General features: G+C 38.2%; 1 protein-coding gene and 1 long non-coding RNA gene across 5 annotated transcripts; one reads left to right on the top strand and one right to left on the bottom strand.

Annotated features, from left to right (window-relative positions):
• Positions 1–7,197: 7,197 nt before the first annotated feature.
• Positions 7,198–12,405, bottom strand: nts (neurotensin). 2 transcript variants are annotated; one of them, XM_085465164.1, is made up of 4 exons: positions 12,115–12,405; positions 10,556–10,617; positions 8,365–8,562; positions 7,198–7,641 (listed from the first exon to the last, which is right to left on the bottom strand). In XM_085465164.1, the coding sequence occupies exons 1-4, from the start codon at positions 12,173–12,175 to the stop codon at positions 7,498–7,500; spliced, it is 465 nt and encodes a 154-aa protein (XP_085321290.1). In that variant the 5' UTR covers positions 12,176–12,405; the 3' UTR covers positions 7,198–7,497. The 2 variants fall into 2 exon arrangements, with proteins under 2 accessions (XP_085321290.1, XP_085321291.1); XM_085465165.1 differs by lacking the exon at positions 12,115–12,405 and adding an exon at positions 10,976–11,077.
• A 3,639-nt stretch (positions 12,406–16,044) lies between these two features.
• Positions 16,045–21,336, top strand: LOC146705067 (uncharacterized). 3 transcript variants are annotated; one of them, XR_014921281.1, is made up of 4 exons: positions 16,045–16,115; positions 17,569–17,757; positions 18,104–18,200; positions 20,466–21,336. It is a non-coding gene; the product is annotated as an uncharacterized LOC146705067 (long non-coding RNA). The 3 variants fall into 3 exon arrangements; XR_014921280.1 differs by having other exon boundaries at positions 17,569–17,771; XR_014921282.1 differs by lacking the exon at positions 16,045–16,115 and adding an exon at positions 16,143–16,637 and having other exon boundaries at positions 17,569–17,771.
• The last annotated feature ends 1,528 nt before the right edge of the window (positions 21,337–22,864 follow it).

Below are 22,864 nucleotides of genomic sequence, written 5' to 3'. Positions count from 1 at the left end.
TTGACTTGGCATTTTGTTTGTGTTCTCCAGTGGTGGCGAACACTGAACTGAGTCTCTTAAGCCTTTTTTTTTTTTGTTGCCCTTTGTCTCTGTCTGCTGTCTAACTAACCAGGGAGCATTATTCACAACTGACATTGACAGCCTTACCTGTGACAATAAACTGCATTGACATGGCTCTCCCTTCACTGCCCTTGCTGAAGGCTTCGGTAATGCAGCCCATATGCAAGCCCTAATTACTTTCTCCGATGGCCCCTGCAACAAGGTCACACTTGTTATGCCACTGTCCCATCCACACAATCAGATTTTTTACAAAGGAAGCTAATCTCATTCCTTCACAAGCCATTATCTTGATCGGACTGGCTTTTTACGCAATTTGCAACGCTGTCCAGATGAGAGAATGACTTTCCTTTAGGAGTGAAGACGCTCCTATCAGCATCCCAGTGAGAAGCTTCAAGCTGTCAGCCAACATCCACCAACTCCAAATTGGAGTTAAATTGAAGAGGCGTTCGGCTGGAGAAAGGCCAAGACAAGCAGGCCAGAGCACTGCTGCAGCGGCAGATGTCGATGAAGGTTTTTAATGGAGTTGAATTAATTCACGCAGGGTGTAATTTGTCCCGTGGATGTGGGAGGCGTACTAAGCCTGAACTTTTTCAGGGTCACAAGAGTCGTTATATTGATAAACATCTGCTGAGGCAGCCTGCAAATTTGCAAAAACTGACAGATCTGTTCTGATGTTGAGATAATGATAAATAGCATTCCTCCAGCGCGAGGCTTGTTGTAAAGCCAGAGCTGCACCCTCACATACAGTTGTGGTCAAAAGTTTACATACACTTGTAAAGAATATAATATAATGGCTCTACCGAGTGTCCCGTTATTTCTAAAACTCTAATTTTTCTCTGATAGAGTGATTGGAACAGATACTTCTTTGTCACAAAAAACATTCATGAAGTTTGGTTCTTTAATGACTTTATTATGGGTTAACAGAAAAAAGTGATCACATCTGCTGGTCAAAAATATACATACAGCAGTGCTAATATTTGGTTACATGTCCCTTAGCCATTTTCACTTCAATTAGGCGCTTTTGGTAGCCATCCACAAGCTTCTGGTTGAATCTTTGACCACTCCTCTTGACAGAATTAGTGCAGTTCAGTTAAATTTGATGGCTTTCTGACATGGACTTGTTTCTTCAGCATTGTCCACATGTTTTCAATGGGGTTTAAGTCAGGACTTTGGGAAGGCCATTCTAAAACCCTTATTCTAGCCTGACTTAGCCATTCCTTTACCACTTTTGATGTGTGTTTGGGATCATTGTCCTGTTGGAACACCCAACTGTGCCCAAGACCCAACCTTCGTGCTGATGATTTTAGGTTATGTTGAAGAATGTGAAGGTAATCCTCCTTCTTCATTGTCCCATTTACTCTCTGTAAAGCACCAGTTCCATTGGCAGCAAAACAGCCCCACAGCATAATACTCCCACCACCATGCTTGATTGTAGGCATGGTGTTCTTGGGGTCAAAGGCCTCACCTTTTCTCCTCCAAACATATCGCTGGGCATTGTGGCCAAAAAGCTCGATTTTTGTTTCGTCTGACCACAGAACTTTCCTCCAGAAGGTCTTATCTTTGTCCATGTGATCAGCAGCAAACTTCAGTCGAACCTTAAGGTGCCGCTTTTGGAACTAGGGCTTCCTTCTTGCACGGCAGCCTCTCAGTCCATGGAGATGCAAAACACGTATGACTGTGGACAATAACACCTGTGTTCCAGCAGCTTCTAATTCTTGGCAGATCTGCTTTTTGGTGATTCTTGGTTGACTCTTCACCCTCCTGACCAATTTTCTCTCAGCAGCAGGTGATAGCTTGCGTTTTCTTCCTGATCTTGGCAGTGACGAAACAGTGCCATGCACTTTATACTTACAAACAATTGTTTGCACTGTTGCTCTTGGGACATGCAGCTGCTTTGAAATGGCCCCAAGTGACTTTCCTGACTTGTTCAAGTTAATAATTCGCTTTTTCAGATCCATGCTGAGCTCCTTTGACTTTCCCATTGTAGCGTTTGTGGGCGTTTGTATCCAATGAGCCCTATTTAACTGGCCTAAGAGAAGTCAGCAGATGTAGTCACTCATAATCACTCACAAGAAGTTAAGAGGCCATGCTATGAAGCTCAGTTCACTGACAACTTTGTAAGTCACCAAAATTGCTAATTCATGTTGCTGTATGTATATTTTTGACCCAGCAAATGTGATCACTTTTTTCTGTTAACCCATAATAAAGTCATTAAAGAACCAAACTTCATGAATGTTTTTTGTGACAAAGAAGTATCTGTTCCAATCACTCTATCAGAGAAAAATCAGAGTTTTAGAAATAACGGGACACTCGGTAGAGCCATTATATTATATTCTTTACAAGTGTATGTAAACTTTTGACCACAACTGTATGTTTGCCCAATACTGAGTAAATAGAGAGCGTTAAAGTAAATAACTGCCGATTTACTCTCCTAGTTAATTTTCCAAATTTAAATTGGCCAATTTATTGTTGAGTGAATTCTGTGCACCATACCGTGGAAAGGTTTTGGCTCTACAAGTAAGGAGGATTTCAAATGCATGTAAATGAAAGACCTTTAATCTACCAGTTGTTAAACAGCAGAAGTTCTTCTAAGCAGTTTCTGAAAGTGTTTAGCTTTTAGCTCTCTAACTGTCTAACGTCAGCCACCACACTTCTGTTACAGGAGTCCTTGTTCTTGTAGTTGAAGATAGTGTATGACTCTGGTTGTATATCTCGAGTCAGTGACATCCTGTAGAAAATTACATGAAGAATCTGATCATCTGAGGTGCCAAAAGCCTTTGCATAGTACTTTATCTTTATATTAAAGCTAAAAGTCCAATCCACATTTGTTTTTTCTATTCAGAAACATTTGAGAAAGGTTGTCTGTCTCTATTTGTTAGCCCTGCAACAGACTGGCAACCTGTCCAGGGTGTACCCCGCCTCTCGCCTTATGGCAGCTGCCGTGTTCCCCTCATGTTTGCTCACCACTCTTTTTTTTTTTTTTTTTTTTTTTTGTGGTGTACATATTGTGGAGCCTTCCCGTCATCCTTTGTCCTGTCATCCACACTGCCTTCTGTTTCCCTTGCTCTGATTTCTCTGAGTTTCCCAAGCGTGTGTGGGATGTTTGGATTCTTTGTTATCTTTTGGATTTGGAACTTTGTAATTTTCTGGACCAAGGAGCATTAAAGCTTGTTTTAAAGTTTATTCCTGCCCCAAGAGTCAAGATTTGGGCCCATAAAGGTTTGTCAGCCTTATAGTGTTTCATGGCACTGCACAGCAGTCAAGTGTCTGTAGCATTTATGAGGCTTGATGTAACAGTACCAATCTAAAGAGAATTTGTAGAGCTCTATTTGACACTGAAATAAAGTTCTCATTCTTTCCTAATAGTTGGAAGCACACTGTTGCAGAATGTGATTAAAATGAACCAGTTGTAGTAATCACTGGAGAAAGACAACATTTGTTTATTAAGAACATTTCTTGTTCATTTGTTGTGTGATTGTTAGACTTCTCTTTCTAATAACTGCAGGATTTGTATCTCACAACATACATGCCTTGAAATGGCTACTGCTGTTACCTGGCACTGTGTGCATAAAACTGAATTAACTGAATAGAACTGAATTAAAATCAAATGACCATTTCAGGATTCTGACTAAAATCTATTTAAGCAGGAAATTATTACTAAAGAAGAACCAAAGGTCAGTCTTGAAATGATTCATGTCATCTTCTTGCCTCTTCCCACACCAGTATAATAAGTGGTCTGGATTAGCTTTGTGATGTACTGCCATCTGCTGGTAGTGAACGTGCATGTGCACAACTAACAAAATGAAACATTTTGATTTGTTTACAATCCATCTTTTGAAATACATTTTTCCTGATTGGAGCTAGGTTGGAGTATAGTAAACCAAGAAACAGACCAGTTTAATATAATCATAATATCTGTTATTATGTATCATGATGGGTAAAAGCCTGCAGGATATTGCTATTGCTTTTTGAACTCCTAGTTTTTACAATATCCACAACTAAATCACTTAAAAGGTTTCCTTGATCGCAACACAAACAAGAAACACTGCACTTTGACATTTTCACTCGTTTTATTAAAAATAAACATGCAGTTAAAATGTGTTGCTGAATGTAAGTCGCAAGAGCCTTCACAATTGTGAACGTAACATCACAGGGTCATTTCTTGCATTGATATGACTTATTTTGTTAAGCTTTGAACATTTTTGTTTATACAGAATATTCAAACAAGTATAAGCATGGTTGTAGACTTAACTGATTTCCAGATGTTAACAGCTGTGAGGCTGTGAGGCCACAAAACACCACAATACTGCCCTGCTACAAAACCTGTTTCAGTTTAAAGCTACAACTACAATTACAGAATTGTGTTTTCATTGACGTGTCATAGTATGTGAAAAAATATCATTCCAGTTTTTCTTAAACAGCATATACTTTTCTGTTAAAATTTAAAGTTGACCAAAAAAATCCCAATGCTCTCACTTTATGATGCAGATTTCTACAAAGATTTTGTGACTGTTCTTTCTTTTTTCTTTTTTTTCTCTTGATATGTGACTCTTCCCCCTAAAGGTATACTTGAATTTCTGACAGCAGCCATTCACACAGTAAATCTGAAGTAGTTACACAACACCGCCATCCACTGCCCGTGATGGGCGCATACAGTGTTGGTGGCCACTGACTTGAAAAGAATAATAATGAAGGTTGTCTATATGATATATTTTTAACCTTTGTTCATGCAAAGTTTGACCTTTCCTTGTTACACCTGATGTATTTGATGTATTCAAATGGAGCTATTTGAAACATTCTGGGGCATTCAGCTGTGCAGAACTACCTGGTTTAAAGGTGCGCCGGCAGTAATTTTGGTATGAAAGTTTAAATGGCAGCTTTAAAACTAACTGACTTAATAAATACCTGCAGTAACTGGAGTGAATGAAAAGCTAGAACGATGATGGCTGCATATTATTTCATCTCAGCGATGTAATTTAAGTTCAGAGGACCTTTTACCTTTTTTGTGTTACATTCAGAAAAAGATACCAAATGAACTCAGTTGGTAAATATCATAAAAAAGAAATTCGACATCCACCTGTATCCAGGAGCACAGTTAGATTTCGTTTCACATGTGGGACTTTGAGCTATCTGTCTCTGATATTTCATCTGTCACCCCAATACAAAGGAGGTGAACATCATTTTCCTTTTAGGTACTCAAAAATTGAGAAATTACATTTGAAGATTTTCTTGTAACCTTTCCCTGACAGAGAAATGGTTCCACTGAAATATGACCACATCGGGGTCTGGGGATTATCCCTGTTATCCGAAACGCTTTTTTAAAGGAGATAATGAGTCCATACCCAAGTATGACCCTTTACTATCAGCAAGGCTGGACATAGCTGTCCCGCTTAGAAATGCAGTTTTGCTTTTTGATTCTTTTTCGTACGGGATTACGTGTTGTAAGCATGTTTTGAGGGGACTGAGTTCAGGTGAAATATCAGGTGTTGATGGTAACATGAATTTTTTGTGCCTGATTTCTCACTTACCTTCATCTCAAAAAGTGTTACCAAAACTTTTGTAGAACAAAGAAATCCTTTGTACCTAATTGTTTGGCCCAAACGTGTTTTGAATAAAAACAGCTTTTCCTTTGCGTCAAACTCCAAATCTAATCTTCTCACATCACCTGCTCTCTCAGGCAACAAGATGAAGCCATCCCAAATGCGTGTTTGATTGTGTGTTGCACGTCATCCAAGTGCTTTGGCTGTCAAGGTTAAGAACCAAGTTTCAAAGAACACCAAAGCTTTTTGATTTAGAGAGGAAACTGCCATTTATTAAGGCCAAGACCTCTCATTCGCTGTAGTAAAGGTGTATTTCATCTGCTGAAGTCAAAGGGCCTCTGTGCTCCTTTGAAAAATGCTCAGCATAGCACATGCTATTAAGATCAATGTGTTGATATTAAAGGCGCCACAAGCTGAATTTTAACATCAAGAAATCATTACGGCATCAGTGTTCAGACCTGACTGTAGTTGCAAGTGGATCCCAAGTCAAAGAGTGGCAGCATTTATTGGGCTGTTTTTCATTATATTATAGATTTTTCATCAATCTATAAAAGTTATAAAAGGAGACAAACGCCGTTAATAAGAAATTACATTGCAACAATGCTGCTACCGGCAAAGTCTACTATTTTTTCCAAATTATAAATGTATTTTAGGATATGTAAAATTCCATCACTGATATTTGTATAAATGACTGATTTGAATTCCAAACAAAAAAAGACATAAATCAAGATCTCAGATTGCATTATTATACATAAGAATGGATGTCTAAAGAACAAGGTCGTTCTATATTTCCATACTAAGAAATATAGAATAACCTTTTTGGTCTTATGGAAGACCAAAAACCAACAGCATGTTTGTACTTTTTCTTTTTTTTTTTTTTTAAAAAAATGATTAAGCATAGCTAACATTTTAGGCACTATTTGTGTTTCATTTCTAATTTGTTGGGATTTTTCTAAATGCATATCAATCCATATTTAGGATCTAGCAGCCCAATTGTGCATAAAGAAAAGATAACTTTTATCTTATCTTTTTGCACAATTTTATGTACAATAAAGTACTGAGTCCTAAACTAAACTGTGTTCATTGAGATTAAAGTTGATAAAGAATGAGGACAGATGAGAAATTAAAGCGAAAATATGGATCCTGGGCTTAATGCCGTGGGAGCAGTTTGATTTCACAGTATGGGTCCACAGAGACATTTTTCTATGCTGATGAGAGTGATCTTTTCCAAGATGACAAAACCTCTATCCATGGCGCGCAGTGGGACTGAATTAATGATGAAGGTGAATAATATGCTGTGGCCTTTGCAGTAACCAATTTTCAACCGGTTGAACAGTGTTGCTTCTACTCTGTGTTTCCATGCATGTCAAAGTAGAGTTGCAGAGACTTGGAGAGTTTGTGCTAAACCGACTGAAGCTACTGGTGACACTTAGGGAGACATAAAGTGTCTCCTGGTTTTGTTTGGTCAGAGGAGTAATTTGTTGTAGGTTGTGATCCTGTGAATGCTAATTAAGTATTATAAAGGATGAAATATGACACAACTTAGCTAAGTCATTACATAAATAGAAAAAGCAGATTGTGACATTGCGCTGGTTTTGTATCATGAATCCTTTAATTTCTGAAACAAAATAGATTTATTTTGTAGTGAATAAATAGCATACATAAATACAGTTTCTCAGAGATACACTATTTCTTTGATGCTAAGGATTTTATTTTCAGGAGCAGGATAAAGACAGGCCTCTCTGTTGGACATACAATCAAAGGGTCTGATTGGATAAAAAGGAACAGGAAAAAAAAAAAGACTGCATCTACAAGAAGACAGAAAATAAACACAATCACATAATTACACAAAACATGTGGTCCGGTCCCTTAAAATGGTGCTGCGGTCTCTGGGATGTCAGTAAAATGTACTTCGTTTTAAGATGTACGGCCGCCGAGTCTTAGTGATGTGCCCCACTTGCCTCTTCAATATGTAGGGTGACTTTCGTTTCAGTGGAGCGTCGCTGTTCTCCTCTGAATACTCTAGAGAGTCTTGGAGTAGCTGTGAGGAGTGAAGGGAGACACAGCAGAGGATGAGTGTCACGCAACATGAGGGAGTGTGAGGGGGGCGGGCGGCAGGCAAACATGTTTTGGTACTGACTGCTAATCTGCAGGTGTTGTGTTAACATTTAAAAAAAGAGAAATGCCACAGTGCGAGGAGCCAAAAGTGGAGAGAAAAACGATGACAGCGAGTGAGGAAGAGATGAGGAGGCGAAGTGGGGGAGAGGGGAGATTTAATGAAGTGTGTTTGCTTTAGGGGAGAACACACATACTCCTGTGTGTTCTGGCGATGTGAGTGAGTAAGTGTGTATGTACACAAGTCTGTGTATTTGTTTTGACTGGGCTTTTGGTTGACAGTTACTTCTCAACAAGTAGCTTAGGTAGGAGATTAGGACTTTTGAGAATTTCCTTAGCTATCCATAATTTCCCATATGGAAAAGAAATAGTAAAAACTTATATGTGATTACTTATGAAAGTGGCCACTTTCTCATTACTTTCATACATTGTTTTAGTAAGTATCCAAAACATACAAGTTTCATTATATCATTTTTCAAGGGATCTTATATCTGTTTTCACACTTATATGCTTTTCATACAAGTTTCACACAAGACAGATACAAACTTTATAAGATTTATATATATCTTTTCCATATGGGTATGCAATGTTGTTATTTGAAAAGTAGCCCACACAGCAAAAGAAAGTAAGTTAAAGATGATTGTCTGACCCTCTCCTCCCGGCTCTGCAGTACTCGGCAGATGTGTTGCAAGTTGTACATTTCATCCAGCAGCTGGAGGCTCCCCTCCCTCAGACCCCCATCCTCCTCCTCCCCACTCCACGCCTCCTGGCGCAGGGCGCTCAGCATCTTACAGAGGTTGGCCAGAGACACGCGCCAATAGGGGGCACTCTGCTTATTCTGTTTCATCTGCACAGAGGGCACAAGATACCAGGATGAGACAGTTAAATGGATTGAGTGGTTGGGTTTTTAACACTCAGAGTGCATCACTTAATCAGATTCCTGCTTTGAGCAATATTTTCGTTGGTGTTTTCGTGTATTTTGTGAACTTGGGTGAAGTGAAAACTGTACTGACCACTCAAGAGGCTGATGTTTCAGGTGGTTTAGAAGCTTTTTGGTTTAATGGGGATTGTTTTCTCTCGTGAAACATTTATATTGACAGAAATGATCTGACTGAAAAATGACATTTTCAGGTATTACTCAATCCGCGTCCTCAACACTGTAAGTACAAACTGTGGCCATAATTTTAAAATTCAGCCAAACTGTTGATTCAATACCTCGATCTGACTTAATCATTTTGATATTTGTCATTTCATAGCTTATGTTTAAGCAAACAGAATACAGTCAGTATTGTGAACTACATCTTAGTCTCACTTTTAATGTTGTACATTTTGCATTTGCAGCAGTAAACACTCAGGTAGTTCCTTTAAAAAGGGACTGAGGATTCTGCATGTGAGACTTTTACAATGTAATCTAAGCACCTATTATTTCTTAAAGACACATGCACTCAGAGTGAACAGAGTGAGACTACTGAGTTATAATCTAGTGTCTCTAGAGTGCAGTGAGATGGTAAAGAGCCCCCAGAATCCTCTGTGTGTACTGGCTGTCACGTGCATGTTGCAGTCAAAGATGTCAGTGTCAGGGAGGCTCACTCATCATTTATGACCAGTGGAAGTATCCTCAAATATAAAGACGAAAACTCTTTTTGTTTGCCAGGCAGGAGACGTGGATAAAAGCTTTAGTGGCATCAAATGAACAAGCGTCAGGATCAAACATAGGCAGCTGACATTTGGAAATTGCCCATGCACAAAAGACAAACTAGCTGAGTTAGTGTGGCCATGCAATTGTGCTGTAATGTCATATGAAAGATTGTGGTGCTTCACTGGAAATTTCTACCTTAACGTTAGTCTCCTGGGCTCTTTAGCGTTCACAAACTTGCATTTTATAGAGACGCAAAAGTTCAATCTAAATTCCAGCATCGGAACAACTAACGATACTGAACACAGAGGTCAGTGACTCACTATGCAGAGTAATAAGAAGGTAATTTAGTTGTATTCAGTAGAGAATGAAAAACCACAATGGAGCATTAACCGTGGTATCTAATCAGATGAAAGGAAGGGAGGAGTATATCAGTCAATTTTATTGTCAAATATATAGTGTGTAGATAAAGAGCCACAATTAGGTCTATCTTCCACCATACTGCACTTTCCAGCCTCTTGAGCAGTCTGTCAGTCATGCAGCAAGTTATTATTACAATCATCACCCCTGAGCAACCTCTGAGCATCGGCAGCTATGAATCAAATGGCTGATTTGTCACCGTCATGTCTCCGTGTGAGCATCGCAGTTTTTCATCAGCAAGAACGGTAAAAGATGTGTCGTAACTATACTGCCAGGTCCATCTGAATCCTATTAGGATCGGCCATCCGTCTGTGCGTGCCTTTGGTTCCACATTCACTGATTTCATACCTGATCTTTGCATAGCCTCAGGCAGACATCAGATAAATGTGATAAAAAGCTCAAGGTTACAACTGAATTAGAATGCCCAATCTCAGCTCTTATTTTCTCCTCGTTTCAAAGCACTGCAGCAAATGGAAAGGTGATTATTTGTTATTTTTCTGAGCACATTTGAACTGGATACACTTTTAAAAAGAGCAAATTGACTTAAAAAAAACAAAGTAAATGCTCAGGCAGCCTGAGTGGCATAAAAAGCCTCTTGTGGTAAATTATTTATCTCCCACTCAGCATGAGCACAACCGCAAGCTGAGGTTGCCACTGAAGCGTGGATGTAGATTTCATGAAAGAACACCTGGAAAGCCTTTATCGGCGAGGTCAGAGACCGACCCGGCAGGATGAAGCTTTTCTTTCCAGTCTCTGATATCACAGATGTAAAAAGACCAGATACCTTGGAAGTGAAGAGACTGCTGAGTAGTTCCTCTTCTAGCGCTCGCTGCTCCTGGTCAACATCTGTCAGTTACAGAAAAACAGCTTTACAACATTCAGATTTCACACAAATAAAAACACAAAACAAAAGATAAAACATAAACAAAAAACATAAATAAAACATAAACATAAATCAGTATAATTAAAACAAATATACTAGGTCTAATCTAAATGTATACTCAGTCGGTTTCATTTGAACTGATTCCATTAAATTTAATGTTTTACATTCTACTTGTGTAACAACATAAAAAAATTGACATGTTATCCAACTACTTAAAGAAGTCAGTATTTTGGGCATAAATATTTTTGGAGTGTAGTTTAGTTCAGTCCTCAATGAAATGTTATTTAAATTAACAATTAAGTATAGTTTCTCATCATTTACATTTGAATAGTAAAGTGGTGAAGAAACCCAGCCCTCGGTATCTGATGGTGGTCATCTTCATCACTATTGATAACAGAGTCCCCGTGCACCCTGACAGTGACAAAAAGCAACACATAATATCAATAAGAATTCCATGTGCATCTCTCTCTCTCTCCCTATATATATATATATATATATATATATATATTTATATATATATATATATATATATATATATATATATATATATATATATATATATATATATATATATATATATATATATATATATATATATATATATATATATATGTGTGTGTGTGTGTGTGTGTGTGTGTGTGTGTGTGTGTGTGTGTGTGTGTGTGTGTGTGTGTGTTATGTGCGCGCATGCATAAAAGTTGTCCTTTATTTGGTTATTGATCCAAAAGTAACTATCATCTAGTAACAATCCATTCTCATTTTGAGTATTGGAAATAGTTCAGTGTAAACTGCATTTAATGTAAAATAAATGAAACTAATTAAGTTTCATTTCCCTAACATAAGATCAAACAAAGAATGAGAACAATAGTGTAAGTTACATTAATAGTTACATTAATAGTTTTTTCTGCTGTGCCGTGTTTGGAAGAGGTGAAGTGAAACTGTCATAAAAGCCCATATTCACATGTGACTATGGCCACTTTTAAGCTTTCAACAGGTGACACTATTGATCAGCCTGAGTCCCAGTGCACCCTGACAGTTAAACAAAGCACAAATTATGCATGGATTTAAAAGAATGGAAGAGGCAATTGATCTTTGAGGGGGAAAGGGGTTTTATAGTAGCCTAAAAGAGCTGTAATCCTTGAGCAAAATTAAGATTTTCACTTATACAGTTATTTTTTTTAATAAACCGAGGTTTAAAAGTTAGCTATGTCATGAAGTCACACGCCATTCTCTGATTTTTCCCGAGAGAACAAATCAGGTTATTTCAGTATTTAATCTAAAGGACCAAACTCAAAACCATCCTGTTTAACCAACTTTGCCATTCAAGGTTTTTCAGAAATATTTGCAGTAATTTTTCCTTCTTTTATGCACATGCAACATTTCAGTATGATGCACCTGTTTTGTGAATAAATCCATAAAGTTCTACATAGAAAACCTGTTGAAAGAACACCAGTGCTTACCTGTACAAAGTGCACCACATGTTAAACAGAGGAGAAGCATACACGCCAACTGTGTCTGCATCTTGATCAGAACAAAAAAATCTGAAAAGAAATACCCCAAAAGAACAAAAAAAGGATCCCACACTGAAGAATTCACCTGAGGAGGAATCTAGTCCATAAGGTTAGGGGCCAGACACAGACAAAGAGAGGCTGGAGACACAATTTAGTGAAGCTGCTGTTTTGTTTTTTCTTGTTCTTCTTCTTCAGATCTATACACACTTAAGCAGTTTCTGCTGCTGGGATGTGAAGCACAGTGGGCTCCATTCCCTGGGTATATAAGAGCCAAAATGATGTCACAGCATCTGCCCCCCCCCCCCTTACCCCACCCACACAGACACACATCTCCATCCCCACCTTCCCACCCATTACCACATCCCACTCATTCTCCTGTGTCATCAGATGTTTCATCCGACGACACTCCGGCATCATGACGTGAAAGGTTTTTGCGTCAAGGTTTTGAAGATGTGGTTATTTCCCTTCATGAATGCACACAGTCCGAGGTTAGTTTTGCCTCATGTTCCACTGATGGGTACCAGCAGTGATGAGGCAGGATGAACGAATCAGGCTCACTTTTTGCTTCACAGTTTGAACAGTCTTTTCATTTTTTTTCTAATTCACCAGGTTGTTGTCTTGGTTAACAAACAAAACCACTACATGCTAAAGGCTCAAATATTGGTGACGATTACAATTTAATTAACGTGAAGGCACAACTCTGTCCATGTTTCTCTAAAGCAGGTTTTACTTTGTAATAGTTTTTTTTTCTACTATAAATTCCCGCTGACATAAATGTAATCCATAAACCAACAAATAGCTTGAAATTTATTACTGCATTGCATGATCATCACAATCAGTCCACAACCTGCAGATGTTGGGATTTCTGTTTTTGACTTTAATAATAAAAAGCTTTTTCACTGGAGCTTAACCTGGCTTTTACAACTTGTTAAGAGGACCTTGGAAACAATGACTAAGAAAATAATCTTACCACCAGGTCTGTTTGGTAGATTTTTGAAAGCTTTCCATCAAATATCCTCCAACTTTATTTCTCTTTTTAGGATTATATTTTTGCTTAATTCCATAGAAAACACTTTTAAATCAGCATACTTACTCTATGAACTTAAGAGCAAATATAAACTCATGCACTAATTTCTGATTCATTTTGTTAGTGTAGTTTAAATAGAGCTGTTTTCTGGTTTTGTTGCCAGAGATGGGCAGTAACGCGTTACAAGTAACAAGTAACAAGTAACGCGTTACTGTAATCCAATTACTTTTTTCAAGTAACGAGTAAAGTAAGGGATTACTATTGCAAAAACGGGAATTAGATTACCGTTACTTTCCCGTAGGAACGCTGCGTTACTGCGTTACTGCGTTACTAAAACCGTGATTTTTTGCGAGAATGTCTCATGACAGTGACGTGCGAAGTTCGTGGCAACAGCTGTGTGCAGATCAACAATGGATCACATATCGATTGTGGGAGAGAGTATGAGCGTGCAGCGTTTAAAGCGTGGAAGTACTGACCTTACTTTGAGTTTGATCCCATAAAAAGTGACAAAAACATTAGCGTCCATCGTGCGTGGGAAGAAAACTTCTTTTTACAGCAAAAAAACCCCTAAACTTCCAAGCAAGCACCGAGTGCGCTACGACATAATGGGAAATTCACAGAGAAACTCGTGGATTCTTCCACTGACTGCTGCGGCACACCTGCACCAGGGTAAACCTCCACCTACCCCACTCCTGCTTTACTCCTGCTTTACAGCTCTATCCATAGAGCAACAGGACCGCTAGTCTTTGATTTTATTTATTTTCTGCTGTGTTTTACTTGCATCTATTTGAAAGACTGAGTGTAAACACACACAAAAAAATATTTTATGTGCTGGAATGTGCAGAAAATAGGTTTAAATATTAAACAAATTTCTTCCAGTCAGAGAATGTTGCATATAATTTAATTTTTGCTTGATGCATAAAGTTAAAAGATTAAAAATAATAAAACAAGTTTTAAAAAGGGACCTTTCCGTTTGATAACATTTTGTATGATGGATTATGCAGAAAAAGTAGAATTGGGCTGAAAGATCTATCACTTTATCACCTATTCAGGTTGTAAATCGTGTTTTTAAAAAGTAACTAAGTAACTAGGTAATTAATTACTTTTGAAAATAAGTAATCAGTAAAGTAACAGGATTACTTTTTTGGGGAAGTAATCAGTAATTAGTTACTGATTACTTTTTTCAAGTAACTTGACCAACACTGTTTGTTGCACAAAATTGTAAAGGGGGAGCCATTTGTTGTGACCGGTTGAGCCTGAGGAAAAAACATGAGATGAGGTAAGTGAAGAAGAAGCCTTCTGGGAGCCTAACTCTATTGCAGCTAACCAATGGATGGTCCATGGTCACCTGATCCAGCCCTTACTATAGGCTACATCAAAAGGGAAGTTTTAAGCCTAATTTTAAAAGTGAAGAACCTGTCTGTCTCCCAAACTGGGAACCGATTAAGGTCAAATTAGTTCAATTTAATTTTATTTATATAGCATCAAATCACAACAGTTGCCTCAATGTGGTTTATAGACCCTCTGATAATACAGAGAAAAACTTCTCAATCAGATGTCACACTCTGGTGACAGTGGGAAGGAAAAACTCCCGTTTAACAGGAATAAACCTCTGGCAGAACCCGGCTCAGGGAGGGGCGGCCATCTGCAACAACCGGCTGTAAGTGAGGAGAGGAAGACAGGATGAAGACATGCTGAGAGAGCCAGAGATTAATAATAAATAACGATTAAATTCAAGGAGACAGAAGAGGGACCTGATAGCTGAAAGTTCCACCTCAAATTCTCCTTTAAAGATTTGTATGTGAGGAGAAGAATTTTAACTTCTTTATTTAACAGGGAGCCAGTGAAGAGAGGCCGATGTAGAAAAATAGGATTTCTCTTTCTAGTCCCTGTCAGAATTCTCACTGCAGCCTTCTGATGTAACATTTAACTGCAAATGTGTCTGCAGAAGCAGACACCGACAACCATTAATGGGTTTAACGTGTTTATTGAACAGATAGTAAAGGGTAGGTGAGTGACTTAGAATGCTACAACCTTTATGGGAGTCTCTACTGAAGGAGACAGAGTGCATGCAGGTAAGTCTCTGTAAGTTATTAGAGGTGAGAGAAAATTCTTACTTGTAATTTGCTTGAACAGGGATTTAAGAGGGACTGCTGGCACACAGACACAATACCTTAGGAGTAGTGAGTGGGTTGGTGGAAAGTGGGGAGGCAGGTGAGATGAGGGTGAGTCCTTCTGTCTTCAAAGCTCAGATGATGTCTGTAGAACTCCTTGGTGAAGCATGGATCAGGAAACTTGAACAGAAGAAAGACAGCACAGGCCGAGAGTGGACATAGGGAGGCAAAGCAGAGAGAGAAAGAAAGACAGACCAAGAAGAAAACCCCACATCTGCCCAACCATAACATCTGGATCAAATGAAAACCTTTTCAGGGAGCTTCTGAACGAGCAGATAATAATTATTTACAGGAGTCCAGTCATTGTAGGTAGTCCTATATATACCTGTTACGGCCCTAGCAGGGCCTCCTCCTGAAGGTGCCTGTGTGGGCGTGTCCCACCACCTCTTCTGCCTGAGGTGCCACACTCTAAAAAGTAATTAATGGGATCTTTAGTCATTACTTACATATATATGTTGTTGTGAAATGAAAAATCAAGTTCATAAATACTGTTAGACTTCCTAATTAAAATTTTTATTTTATTGAGTTCGGGTGACACATAAATTATGCCTCTTTACTCAATATATAATCGTGATTTGTCTGAATTTAAAATCTTCTTTTAATCAAAAAACAATATAATTTTAAGTTCTGTCGATGTAAAATACAACTTGATGATGTGTAAACAGCTCATAGTTCCCTTCTTCTACACAAGCGGACATATTCAACAGCACGTGTTCAAGGTTTATCAAGAGCTGTGTTCGTCGCGAACGGTGAGTAATTTTATGCGAAATTACACATATCTGCAGTCGCTCTGGATTTTGTTAGTTTACTTTAAAACAACGACGTAACATACATAACATACATCTTAGCTTGCCCCCGCGTTTGTGTGTTTTAATATACACACAGCAGCTAATTCCGCGATAGCATAAATTGTTGGGCTCTTTTTGGAAAATTTAACACTGACGTTACTCTAATGCAGACCACTGTAATTGTCTTATAATTTTTAAAAGATAGCGGACGTTGTTCGCCCCGGCGCAAACTACTATGCTAACGTAGCTAGCCAAGCTAAGTTGTGTTCACTGTGATTTTATTTTTGAAATGTGAAATTTATTTTTTGAAGGGAAGCATTTTATGTTAGTAATTGTTAAGAAACGCTTCTAAATTTTCGTAACGTTACGGGGTGAAGTTCAACCCCATTGGCTTCTGCGCAGGAAGTGCGGTCGCCATTAGTCCGGTGTGTCTGTTGACCGCTAAGAGCGGTTCTTCACCGGCTGCTCGGCCTATTTTCACAGGTAAAAGACCAGACTTAAGTGCACTGTGCCGCATATGGTAGGCTAGTTAGCTGTCCCTAATTTTTGGGTACTTTCCGTGTTTTGTAGAGACGTAGAGGCGACGTGCATTGGCACTGGCTGTAACATTGATATGCCTCAATAAAGGTTGAAAGTAAGAAAAAAATCAATAGCGGGCCGCCATCTTGGTTGGGTCCCCATTCGCCACCAGTGCATTTTTTCTACTGAGGAATGTATTCACCCATGGTAAATAAGGAAAATGTTTAAATATTTTTCCAAACAGATAAGGCAAGAAAGGTCAATAATCCCACATATGGTTTCAGTAGTATGCCAGTTTTTGCAACACTAGGGTGCACAAAAATGACCATAGCTGCTGACTCAGCATTGATTCCAATTTGGTTTTGGAGAATGAAATGAAAACAGATCAAGTGGGATTATTGACATTGTAGCTTGTGTATAAAAAAGTTTGGGTTTTTTTTCGTATTTACTGTCAGAAATGATTCTGTCCTGTCATGCCACACCTTATGTTTGCTTTTGTTGATAAAAAAAAAACTATATATATATATATATATATATATATATATATATATATATATATATATATATATAATTTTATTTTATTTATTTATTTATTTATTTTTTGAGTTAACACATTCCTCAGTAGAAATACATGCACTGGGGGCGAGTGGAGACCCCTCCAAGATCGCGGTCGTTGGGGATACACGCTCCAACAGACTGGCCCAGTCCATGTCACCTCTATGTATATTTGATCTATGGAAAGCCACGTTAGGCCTTCCAGCACCCAGTGTATTCAGGTCTATGTAGTTTTGAATGTTTGGTTCTAGCTCACACAGCTTTGACAGGTGAAACTTATTCACTGTATTGAAGACTCACAGGTGAAGTTGAAAATACCATCTTTTGTATTTTTGTGCAGGCACAACTTTCTGGTGTTATACACTGTCCTGGCGTTGCAGATCTAGGGGTTCCAGTTAAGACGTGGTCAGCCTTCTAAAGAAAGTGGGAATCTCACCGAAATATTCAGTTACTTTGCTGTGTTTCTTGCCAGGACAAAGGCTCAAACCATCATCTTCTCCTGGTATCGAATACCAAGGGACCTTCTGAAGTAAGCTTTAACAAGTAAGCTTGAATTGAGTAATTCAGAATCATGAAGTATGGATTGGCCTTGCAAAATCTGTAAATTTGCAACCTCCACTAAGGAAGAGCTGATGAAACATTATAGGTTACGCCATATCCCCAGTGTACAGCCTCTGCCATGTCCTTACCTAGATTGTTTTTGTTCATTTAAGTCATGGGGTAGCCAAAAATCACACAGATCAAGGAAACACTCAACTCACTCAACAATGAGAACCTCTGAAATACTCAGTTTCTGTTGCCAGTTCTGTAATGTGGGCACATTTTCCACTGAAAAAGAGTATTTTGAACACCTTCTATTTTTTTCTATCAATCAGGACAACACAGTTGAAAAGCGCAGAGAAATTGCTATTCGCTGCCTCATAGTCTATCTTGGAGAGAAGGAGGAGGATCTTTTCAAACAATACAGCGCAAGTACTTGAGTTGGTTTTTAATTTTTTGTTTAGTTTTGAATGCATGTCTCTGTTGGGTCTTTGTGTTTTGTTCATTGGATTTTCTGTTCAGGGTTGAGTATTTAAGTCATTCAGTGCCATAGACGTCTTTAGACGTCAAAATGAATCCGAACGCTCAGTGCCATAGACGCCTCTTGAGCTTTTTATTGAATTGAGAAGGTGGTGGAGTTGATTACATGGATAAAATCCCACCAGCGTGACAGTCGGCTCTACTGAGAACGAGTATTGTGGCGCGATTTTTGATCCAGCTCGTCATTTCGAGCTTGAGGTGTCTGCAGCCTGACGTCATGGTTTTTCTAGCGATTCCAGTGAACATGAACCGGATTTATCTGACCAGTATCTCCTGTTAGAAACTTCTGAAGGCAGCAGGGACCAGAATAATGAACGATTTGCTGCATAAAACGCACAGAAATTGTTGATAGACGAACCGATGGCCGGGTGGGGGGTGAACAGACTAAGTCGCGCACTCACTTGTGCGGGAGTAACACACACACACAGACTCTCTGAATCATAAATCAGTCGCTTTTTTCTTATATATTTTTCAAATGTTGAAATTGTCTATAAACAACTATTTTTATACAAAAAATAATCTGCCAAAAGTACATTTTTACAGGTGATTTTTTTACTTCATAGTAGTAAAACATAGTTGAGATGTTGCATGAATCATTGAAACACGAAATATTTACATCAAAGTCACTGATCTGCTAGAAAAACCTATTTACACAAAGCGCTTTTGATCCAGAAACAGGTGTTTTGTCATGAAAGTTTCTCTTTTCTACTGCAGATTTCTAAATAACAGAGGTAGAAACATTTTTTTTTGCTGCTGAAAGAAGAGAGACTCATTTTTGTCATGGTGGTTTCAGAATTCACATAGTCATAGAACAAAATATTCTGTGAGCCTTCAAAATCAGTGAAAAAGCTAAATATCTCTGGCACTGAGGGGAGTATGAAATCTGAGAGTGGCTGGCACTGAATGAGTTAAGGGACATTCCAACCCTAAGTGAAGATATGTCTATTGCCATGTATAAGTGAGAAAAAAGCATTTCAGAATTACAATCTGAAGATGTTTATTGCCATTGTCATTGAACATAATTTGCTGAATAGAAACCTGTTTCTGTGATAAGGTGCAACATAAACACACAGGATAAAAAATTTTGTAGCCAGCGCAGTCATTTTCCTGATCTGGCAGCAGCTTTAGCAGAGCATAAACAATGGAAGTGAATGGCAGGTACTAGCATTTTGTGTGCAAAAGTGATTAAAATCACTCAATAATGATACCAAGTATTCCTGGGGAGCTCAACAATCATGCTGACTGCAAATGAAAAGTATGAATTGACATGAAGGATTTTCAGGAGCCGATTTAGACTTGGGACTACATTACGACAAAGCACTGCTGTAAGCCTCCACATGGTTATAACACAGCAGTTGAAGCCACTGCCGACCAGTGTCTATAAACCAACATGCTATTTGTGCAATATTTCTTCAACAAATCAAAGACCCATCCATTGTTACTGCAGCTTACCATGCTTGTATAGTAGTGGCTGTGTGTGTTTGTTTATGGAAGCTGGAGGCTTTTCCAACTGTTGCGTTATATCCATGCACCATGCAGTGGATGTTTACAGCGGTGTTTGTCGTAACTGCAATGTAGTCTCAAGTCTAAATCAGCTTCTGCAAATCTTCCGTGTTACTTTTGCACTTTTCATTTGCCGTGAACATGATTACTGAGCTCCCAAGAAATATTTGTTTTCATTACTGTTTTCATTTTTGTTAGTCATTTTAATCACTTTTGCACACAACATGCTAGCACCTGCTATTCACTTCCATTGTTTGTGCTCTGCTAAAGCAAATGGATTGCTTCCGGATCAGGAGAATTAGTGTGCTGTTTACAAAAGGCTTGTTTCTCACTTTCTAACTGTGGCAATATGGCAATAGATAAAATTTCACTTAGAAGTGGAATAACCCTTAAAAATGATTTATTAGATTTTCTTTTCAAAGTGGAAAAACAAAACTGTGAAAAACAAGACATTTTTTATTTTAAACGTTGGATTATGGTTTAATTTAGCTTTTAAAAATTACAGAATGACAAAGTAAAATCACTGAAAAACACAAAAGACAACCTGTTTTAGCTTATTTTCCTACCTGTAGTAGTTCATTCCCTTATGCACGTCATCCTGAAGTGCTTGAGCTATGTATTTTATACATCCTAACATTTAATTTCTCCTACAAGGATGAGGAGGAGCTCAACGCAGACCTTGCAATGCAAATCATGAAGATTGCTATCATTGGTGATGGGCCTCCAACCATCATCGTTGAGGGATCCAAGATCCTGGAGAGGACTGATGTTGCCAGATCCTGTGCTTTGATGATGGGAGTAATCTACGCTCTGAACCTTACCTATCCCAAGCAGCTGAAATTTACCTTTGAGGTATTTCAAAAGCTATGCCTTGAGCTTGATGGACAAAAAGCCAGCTCTAAAGTAATGAATCTTTAGTTTGGTATTTTCTAGAGCAGACTTGATAGACCATTCGTGAGTGAGTTTCACAAAAACCTTATTCCTGCATTTCTGGCACTACTTCATTGTGTTTTACTAAATTTTAAAGCGCTGTTCTTAAGTCTTCTGAGTTAATGGTTTGCTGTGTCTTAAATGCTGTTATTTGCACATTTTTAAGGAATGCGTTTAATTTCTCCCATGACCTGTGTTCTGAGGGTATTGGTGTGTTTTAAAGTTTGTGTAATGCCCTCTTTAGCTGGCCTTAATCTTGAGGGTGAAAAGTCAAATATGGAAGAGAATCAAGAATACTTTGTAAGAGTGCTGACAAAGTTGAATGAAAGAAGCTTTGCTCATTTTATGTTTAAATTAGTGCATTTAATGTATAGCAGCCTGTCATCTTTTGTTTTGATTCACTGTCACATGTTAAAGTAAAAAAAAGAGGATTCAAGTAGTAGGTTTTATTACAATTTTAATACACAGTTCCTTAAGTTTCAGCGGGCAATTTGTGTTCTAGGAAACTGAAGCCCACAAATCTTGCACTTCGCATGCACGTTAAAGAATTGTGATGTTTGTTATTGTAATTAAATGGGTCTAACTCATTTGAATACATCTGTCTGAATTTCTATTCTTTCTGAGCACCAGGTACGAGTCCGTTAGCTGATGTCCAGGTATTTGGCATCACATCTGCCGCATTCAAACAAATACACACAACATCCATTTCTTTTTTCTGAAGGTCATGACACAAGCGCACACACAGCCCATGTTAAGGCTGACGTTCGTTTGGGGAAAAAAGTGATCGACAAGTTTCTAAGGTCTTAGAACCTTGACTTCTTTGTGGGCAGGCACCACCATGCATGAGCCTGCCTACGCGGTAGTCATGGTTATAAGACACAGCCAAATGATCAAGGTTGTATTTTGGAGCGAATTAGCCTGCTGGGAAACAGGTAAATACCCTTATAGAATCTCCTGTGGGACCAAAAAATTACTACACTGTAACCAAAATATCATATTTGACCAACATAAATACTATTTATGCCGACAGTTAAGTTCATTTTAATTATAAATGTGTTTTATTTTGATCAAAAAGTTACTTCACCATACATAAATATAATCTTGGATCAACTTAAATTCCTGTGTATTTGTTGACAATTATTAAGTTCATGTTACTCAGAATGTGTTTTTTTTTTGTGGCCAAAAAGTAACTTCACTATACATAAAATTCACGTTGGATCAACTTAAATTTTTGTGTTCTAGTCGAAAATTATTAAGTTAATTTTACTTAAGAATGTTTTTAATTGTGGCCAAAAAAGCTACTTCACCATACTCAAAAATATTGCTTTGAATTAATGTTATTCTGCCAGAAGTTGGCTTAACTCAAAAATTCTAGTGGAAAACGTTAACATGTTTTTTTTATTTGAACCAATGTTTTACTTATTAGAGTGCACCTTTCCCTTTTGTGCAGCTGACTCTCGTCAGTAATCAAGGAGATTTAAGCCCAGGGAAAGGTGAGCTCTGGGCCAGAGTGCCAGTAGTGTGGTTGCAGCTAGTGAGCTGTATGTTTGTGTGGTTACAGCTAGTGAGCTGAGTGTTTGGTGTATTTGCAGTTAGTGAGCTGCTCTTTCTTTTTAGCTTACGTTTTACTTTATTGACCAACGCCTGAGTTTTGTTTGTTTTCTTAAATGGTGATAGCGGCTTGTCCGTCTCTTTTAGTTGAGCTACTTTAATAAAACTCTTTAATTTAACCCTCATACCTTCTTGTCTCCTTTTTCTGACCCGGACACTTTTCGTTACTTCCCCCTCACCGCCTAGACCCCTCAGGGGAACGTAACAATACCTTTAATATGCACACTGAAGGATATATGAAAGAATAAGTGAATATATCAAAGATTCCTTGCAGTGTTATTGGAGCCCAAGGTAGTACCATCAAGGCTTACATGTCTATTAGGCACATCTGAAGGTTCAGTAATTGATTTGTATCTCCTGCCTTCATGAGAAACTGAGTTTTATCAACATAGCAATGAAAGTTTTTGCAGTTATTTCTACTAACATTGTCTAAGGGAAGCATGTGCTGTCAATAGTATTGATCCCAGCCCAGAACCCAGAAGAATTTTCCCCTAATGGTTAATTTTATTTGT

Source organism: Copadichromis virginalis, linkage group LG7, assembly GCF_057382275.1.
Source record: "Copadichromis virginalis isolate Kocher_CV1m ecotype Utaka linkage group LG7, C_Virginalis_male_GT1.1, whole genome shotgun sequence".
Lineage (NCBI taxonomy): Eukaryota > Metazoa > Chordata > Actinopteri > Cichliformes > Cichlidae > Copadichromis > Copadichromis virginalis.
The sequence above is the reverse complement of the archived record's forward strand: the minus strand, read 5'-3'. Positions and strand labels throughout refer to the sequence as shown.